We start from the raw sequence: 7,441 nt of genomic DNA on the forward strand, positions 1-7,441 counted from the left end.
AGCGGCCGCTGCCGGGGAGGCAGCCGCAGATTCCTGCTCTCCCCCCGCCCGCCGGCGCCGCGCAGGGCCCGGGGCAAGCGCCCGGAGCGGGGCCGGCGCCGCCCGGGTATTCCAGACCTCACGGTGAGGAGGGGCTGGGGGGAGCAGGGAGGGGATGGGAATGGCTGCAGTGAGGTGGGGGTGTGTTCTGGGGGAGTCTGAGGGGAGCTCGTCCGTGTTCTGTCCTGGGATCTGTGGGGAGCTTGTCCCGTTCCATCCTGGGATCTGTGGGGAGTTTGTCCCATTCCATCCTGGGATCCATGAGCAGTTTGTCCCGTTCCATCCTGGGATCTGTGGGGAGTTTGTCCCGTTCCGTCCTGGGATCTATGAGGGGTTTGTCCTGTTCCATCCTGGGATCTGTGGGGAGTTTGTCCCGTTCTGTCCTGGGATCTGTGGGGAGTTTGTCCCATTCCATCCTGGGATCTGTGGGCATCTCATCCCATTCCATCTCATTCCATCTCATCTCATTCCATTATCCTGGGATATCCATGGAGAGCTTATCCTGGGATATTCATGTAGAGCTTATCCTGGGATATCCATGGAGAGCTTATCCCGGGATATCCATGGAGAGCTTATCCTGGGATATCCATGGAGAGCTTATCCCGGGATATCCATGGAGAGCTTATCCTGGGATATCCATGGAGAGCTTATCCGGATCTGTGGGGAGTTTGTCCCATTCTGTCCTGGGATCTGTGGGGAGTTTGTCCCATTCTGTCCTGGGATCTGTGGGGAGTTTGTCCCATTCTGTCCTGGGATCTATGAGGGGTTTGTCCCGTTCCATCCTGGGATCTGTGGGGAAATCATTCCATTCTGTCCTGGGATCTGTGGGGAGTTTGTCCCGTTCCATCCTGGGATCTGTGGGGAAATCATTCCATTCTGTCCTGGGATCTGTGGGGAGTTTGTCCCGTTCCATCCTGGGATCTGTGGGGAAATCATTCCATTCTGTCCTGGGATCTGTGGGGAGTTTGTCCCATTCCATCCTGGGATCTATGAGGGGTTTGTCCTGTTCCATCCTGGGATCTGTGGGGAGTTTGTCCCGTTCTGTCCTGGGATCTGTGGGGAGTTTGTCCCATTCCATCCTGGGATCTGTGGGGAGTTTGTCCCATTCCATCCTGGGATCTGTGGGCATCTCATCCCATTCCATCTCATTCCATCTCATCTCATTCCATTATCCTGGGATATCCATGGAGAGCTTATCCCGGGATATCCATGGAGAGCTTATCCTGGGATATCCATGGAGAGCTTATCCTGGGATATCCATGGAGAGCCTATCCTGGGATATCCATGGAGAGCTTATCCTGGGATATCCATGGAGAGCTTATCCCGGGATATCCATGGAGAGCTTGTCCCGTTCTATCCCAGTTTGCCCCAGTATCCCCCAGTTTGGCTTCCCTGCTCTTCTCCCATCCCTTTCCCGGCCATTCCAGAGGTTGGGATTTCAGATCCATCCAGACTCTTCTTCCAGGAATCATCATCCTCATGGAATTTCCTTTTTTTTTTTTTCCCTTTTCTCCCTGATTTTTGGGAATTTCCAGGAATAGGAGGGCCCAACATGCCCCCTCCTGGACCCTCAGGAGTTCCCCCCGGAATGCCGGGACAGCCCCCCGGGGGCCCCCCCAAGCCCTGGCCTGAAGGTAAGACCTGGATTTTACAGAATTCCTGGGAATTCATCCCAAATTTCCGAGATATTTGGAGTTTTTTAGAGAATTTGGAATATTTTTTTAGGGAATTGTGCTTCATTTTCCGGAGTTTTGGGGAATTTGGGGTTGATTTCTGGTGGAATAATGAGATTTTTTTGGGGGTTTAGGGTCGATTTCCAGGTAGTGTAATGTACAATAATATAATTAATATAAAGTAATGTAAGAAAAAAAAATTATATTATAAAATTATATAATAAAAAACCTTAATAGGAGTTTTGGGGAGAATTGTGATGAATTTCCCCTTCAATTCTGCACTTACCCCACAAGCTCATTCCAAGTCAAATACTCCAATTTTTGTGGAATTCCTGACCAGATAATTAAATTTTTTTGTGGAATTTTGGGTCGATTTCCAGGTAACTAATAGGATTTTTGGTTGAAATTATGACAAATTTCCCCTTCAATTCTGCACTTACCCCACCAGCTCATTCCAAGTCAAACACTCCCATTTTTGTAATTCCTGATACTCCAATTTTTGTGTAATTCCTGACCAAATAAATTAATTTCCCCTTCAATTCTGCACTTACTCCACCAGCTCATTCCGAGTCAAATACGTGCCCCCGGCGTCCCCCGGGCCCCCTCCGCCCTCGCCGGGGCAGCCGGCGCCGCCGGCGCTGCCGATGCACCCCAAGCAGAACCGGATCACGCCCATCCAGAAACCCCGCGGGCTCGACCCCGTGGAGATCCTGCAGGAGCGCGAGTACAGGTAGGGCCGCGGCTGGGGATTCCTGGGGGCCTCTGGAGCCTTCCTCCTCCTCCTCCTCCTCCTCGTCACTTCTGCCTCTCTTCCCCTTCTTTTATTTGTTCATTTTTCTCTTTGTGTTTTTTTTTTTCTCTTTAACCTTTTCTTCTTTCCCACACTTGTCTTTTTTCTTCCTTTTTTGTCTCCTCTTTTTTCTTTTCCTTCCTATCCTTTTTCTTCCTCTTCCTTTTCTTCTCCTTCCTCCTCTTCATCATTTCTCTCTTTCTTCCCCTTCTTTTCTTTATTCTCTTTCTCTCTTTTTTTTCTCTTTTTCCTTTTCTTTCCCACACTTGTCTTTTTTCTTCTTTTTTTTGGTCTTTTTTCTTCTCCTTCCTATCCTTTTCCTTCCTCTTCCTTTTCTTCTCCTTCCTCCTCTTCATCATTTCTGCCTCTCTTCCCCTTCTTTTATTTGTTTTGTTTCTCTCTTTTTTTTTTCTCTTTGTGTTTTCCTTTTCTTCTTTCCCACACTTGTTTTTTCTTCTTTTTTGTCTCCTCTTTTTTCTTCTCCTTCCCATCCTTTTTCTTCTTCCTCTTCCTTTTCTTCTCCTTCCTACTTATCTGCTCTTTTTTCTTCTCCTTCCTATCCTTTTTTTCTTTTTTTGTCTTTTTTCGTCTCCTCTTTTTTCTTCTCCTTCCTATCCTTTTTCTTCTTCCTCTTCCTTTTCTTCTCCTTCCTACTCCTCCTCTCCTTTTCTTCCTTCCCACTCTTCATTTCCTTCTTTTTTCTTCTCCTTCCTATCCTTTTTTTTCTTTTTCTTCCTCTTCCTTTTCTTCTCCTTCCTCCTCTTCATCATTTCTCCCTTTCTTCCCCTTCTTTTCTTTGTTCTGCTTCTCTCTTTTTTTTCCTCTATGCTTTTTCCTTTTCCTCTTTCCCACACTTGTCTTTTTTCTTCTATTTTTGTCTTTTTTCGTTCTCCTCTTTTTTCTTCTCCTTCCTATCCTTTTTTTTCTTTTTCTTCCTCTTCCTTTTCTTCTCCTTTCTCCTCTTGGTCACTTCTGCGTCTCTTCCCCTTCTTTTCTTTGTTCTTTTTTTCTCTTTGTGTTTTCCTTTTCTTCTTTCCCACACTTCTCTTTCTTTCTTTTTTCATCTCCTCTTTTTTGTTCTCCTTCCTATCCTTTTTTTTTCTTTTTCTTCCTCTTCCTTTTCTTCTCCTTCCTCCCTTCATCATTTCTCCCTTTCTTCCCCTTCTTTTCTTTATTCTGTTTCTCTCATTTTTTTCTCTTTGCTTTTTCCTTTTCTTCTTTCCCACATTTCTCTTTTTTCTTCTTTTTTTGTCTCCTCTTTTTTGTTCTCCTTCCTATCCTTTTTCGTCTTTTTTTGTCTTTTTTGTCTCCTCTTTTTTGTTCTCCTTCCCATCCTTTTTTTTTCTTCCTCTTCCTTTTCTTCTCCTTCCTACTCCTCCTCTCCTTTTCTTCATTCCTGCCCTTCTTCTTTTTCCCTTTATCCTTCTCCTTCCCATCCTTTTTTTCTTCTTTCTCTTCCTTTTCTTCTCCTTCCTACTCCTCTTCCTCTCCTTCCTCTTCTTCTTTTTCCTTCTCCTCTTGCCCTGCTGTTCCCACAGAGCAACAGAAAAATTTCCTTGGACTTGGCTTCTCCCAGCTCCAGATTTCCCCCTTTTTTCCTCTTTTCCCTCTTCCCAGCATCCACACGTTCAGAGGGAGGAGTTTCCAAGGTTTTCCTTGGAGATTCCCAAGGTTTCTCCATCTCCAACTTCCTCCATCCCATTTTTACCCTTCCCAGAACGTTTTCCTTGGAGATTCCCAAGTTTTCTCCATCTCCAACTTCCTCCATCCCATTTTTACCCTTCCCAGAACGTTTTCCTCAGAGATTCCCAAGGTTTCTCCATCTCCAACTTCCTCCATCCCATTTTTACCCTTCCCAGAACGTTTTCCTTGGAGATTCCCAAGGTTTCTCCATCTCCAACTTCCTCCATCGCATTTTTGCCCTTCCCAGAACGTTTTCCTCGGAGATTCCCAAGTTTCTCCATCTCCAACTTCCTCCATCCCATTTTTACCCTTCCCAGAACGTTTTCCTTGGAGATTCCCAAGGTTTCTCCATCTCCAACTTCCTCCATCCCATTTTTGCCCTTCCCAGAACGTTTTCCTTGGAGATTCCCAAGGTTTCTCCAACTTCCTCCATCCCATTTTTGCCCTTCCCAGAACGTTTTCCTTGGAGATTCCCAAGGTTTCTCCAACTTCCTCCATCCCATTTTTACCCTTCCCAGAACGTTTTCCTTGGAGATTCCCAAGGTTTCTCCAACTTCCTCCATCCCATTTTTACCCTTTCCAGAACATTTTCCTTGGAGATTCCTCCTGACCCTTCCCTGGCCATTCTCCAGCCCTGCTCTGTCCTTATTCCCATGGAGTTCCCCAAAACCCATCCCAAGATTCCAGAAATGACTTCCCAACACTCCCAATGGGAATCAGGTCGGGAATGAGCCGAACTCATCCCAAAGTCCTTCCTCCTCCTCCTCCTCCTCCTCCCCAGGCTCCAGGCCCGCATCGCCCACCGTATCCAAGAGCTGGAAAACCTCCCCGGCTCCTTGGCCGGAGACCTGAGGACCAAAGCCACCATCGAGCTCAAGGCTCTGCGGCTGCTCAACTTCCAGCGCCAGGTGAGCGCTGGATTTGGGAGCAGGAACGTTGTGGGGGCTCCCAAAAAAACCCAGGATTTGGGGGCAGGAACGTTGTGGTGGCTCCCAAAAACCTCAGGATTTGGGAGCAGGAACGTTGTGGGGGCTCCCAAAAAAACCCAGGATTTGGGGGCAGGAACGTTGTGGTGGCTCCCAAAAACCTCAGGATTTGGGAGCAGGAACGTTGTGGGGGCTCCCAAAAAAACCCAGGATTTGGGGGCAGGAACGTTGTGGTGGCTCCCAAAAACCTCAGGATTTGGGAGCAGGAACGTTGTGGGGGCTCCCAAAAAAACCCAGGATTTGGGGGCAGGAACGTTGTGGTGGCTCCCAAAAACCTCAGGATTTGGGAGCAGGAACGTTGTGGTGGGTCCCAAAAAAACCAGGATTTGGGGGCAGAAATGTTGTGGTGGGTCCCAAAAACACCAGGATTTAGGAGCAGGAACGTTGTGGGGGCTCCCAAAAAAACCCAGGATTTGGGACCAGGAACATTGTGGTGGTGGCTCCCAAACCAACCAGGATTTGGGAGCAGGAATGTTGTGGTGGCTCCCAAAAACCTCAGGATTTGGGGGCAGGAACATTGTGGTGGTGGCTCCCAAAAAAAACAGGATTTGGGGGCAGGAACGTTGTGGTGGGTCCCTCCCAAACCAACCACAGGGTTGTTTTTTGGGGAGCAGCAACACCCCAAACCAACCACGGGATAGTTTTTTGGGGAGCAGGAACACCCCAAACCAACCACAGGAGTAGTTTTTTGGGAGCAGGAACACCCCAAACCAACCACAGGAGTAGTTTTTTGGGAGCAGGAACACCCCAAACCAACCACAGGAGTAGTTTTTTGGGAGCAGGAACACCCCAAACCAACCACAGGAGTAGTTTTTTGGGAGCAGGAACACCCCAAACCAACCACAGGAGTAGTTTTTTGGGAGCAGGAACACCCCAAACCAACCACAGGAGTAGTTTTTTGGGAGCAGGAACACCCCAAACCAACCACAGGAGTAGTTTTTTGGGAGCAGGAACACCCCAAACCAACCACAGGAGTAGTTTTTTGGGAGCAGGAACACCCCAAACCAACCACAGGAGTAGTTTTTTGGGAGCAGGAACACCCCAAACCAACCACAGGAGTAGTTTTTTGGGAGCAGGAACACCCCAAACCAACCACAGGAGTAGTTTTTTGGGAGCAGGAACACCCCAAACCAACCACAGGAGTAGTTTTTTGGGAGCAGGAACACCCCAAACCAACCACAGGAGTAGTTTTTTGGGAGCAGGAACACCCCAAACCAACCACAGGGTTGTTTTTTGGGAGCAGGAACACCTGAAGCCAACCACTAGAGTAGTTTTTTGGGAGCAGGAACACCCCAAACCAACCACAGGATTGTTTTTTGGGAGGAGGAACACCCCAAACCAACCACAGGAGTAGATTTTTTGGGAGCAGGAACGTGGTGGTGGCTCTCAAACCAACCACAGGAGTCGATTTTTGGGAGCAGGAACACCCGAAGCCAACCACAAGAGTAGTTTTTTGGAACCAGGAACACCCCAAACTGACCACAGGGTTGTTTTTTGTTGAGCAGGAACACCCCAAACCGACCACAGGGTTGTTTTTTGGGGAGCAGGAACACCCCAAACCAACCACGGGGCTGTTTTTTGGGGAGCAGGAACACCCCAAACCAACCCCGGGGCTGTTTTTTGGGACCAGGAACACCCACAGGATTGTTTTTTGGGGAGCAGGAACACCCCAAACCAACCCCGGGGCTGTTTTTTGGCGTTGCAGCTGCGGCAGGAGGTGGTGGTGTGCATGCGGCGCGACACGGCGCTGGAGACGGCGCTCAACGCCAAGGCCTACAAGCGCAGCAAGCGGCAGTCGCTGCGCGAGGCCCGCATCACCGAGAAGCTGGAGAAGCAGCAGAAGATCGAGCAGGAGAGGAAGCGCCGGCAGAAGCACCAGGTGGGGCCTTCCCCGGGAATTCCAGGGGTTCCAGGGAACGGCTTTGGCTCTGGGTGGTGGTCAGAGGTTGGGTGGTGGATGTTGGGAACGCTCGATGGGCCTTGGGACAACTTGGTGGTTGTTGGGAATGTACGATGGCTGCTGGGGCTGTCTGCTGACCACTGGGACACTCTGCTGACCGCTGGGACACTCTGCTGACCACTGGGACACTCTGCTGACCGCTGGGACACTCTGCTGACTACTGGGACACTCTACTGACCATTGAGACCCTCTGCTGACCATTGGGACCATACAATGTCTTGTGGGACCCTCTGCTGATCATTGGGCCCATCTAATGACCATTGGGCCATTTTATTGCCTATTGGGACCTTCTGCTGACGATTAGGATTCT

The 7,441-nt window shown here is 49.1% G+C and overlaps 1 protein-coding gene across 1 annotated transcript in view; it reads left to right on the top strand.

Moving 5' to 3' along the window:
* Window positions 1-7,441, top strand: part of LOC121339972 (transcription activator BRG1-like) — a gene marked incomplete at its 3' end in the record, with an annotated part of 25,421 nt that overhangs the window by 10,888 nt on the left and 7,092 nt on the right. Inside the window, exons 6-10 of the mRNA XM_041412255.1 lie at window positions 52-123; window positions 1,575-1,674; window positions 2,242-2,442; window positions 4,967-5,093; window positions 6,877-7,050. Coding sequence (XP_041268189.1) covers window positions 52-123; window positions 1,575-1,674; window positions 2,242-2,442; window positions 4,967-5,093; window positions 6,877-7,050 — 674 coding nt within the window. The remainder of the gene's footprint in view (window positions 1-51; window positions 124-1,574; window positions 1,675-2,241; window positions 2,443-4,966; window positions 5,094-6,876; window positions 7,051-7,441) is intronic.

This window comes from Onychostruthus taczanowskii, unplaced genomic scaffold (genome assembly GCF_017590055.1).
Source record: "Onychostruthus taczanowskii isolate IOZ18803 unplaced genomic scaffold, ASM1759005v1 scaffold389, whole genome shotgun sequence".
NCBI lineage: Eukaryota > Metazoa > Chordata > Aves > Passeriformes > Passeridae > Onychostruthus > Onychostruthus taczanowskii.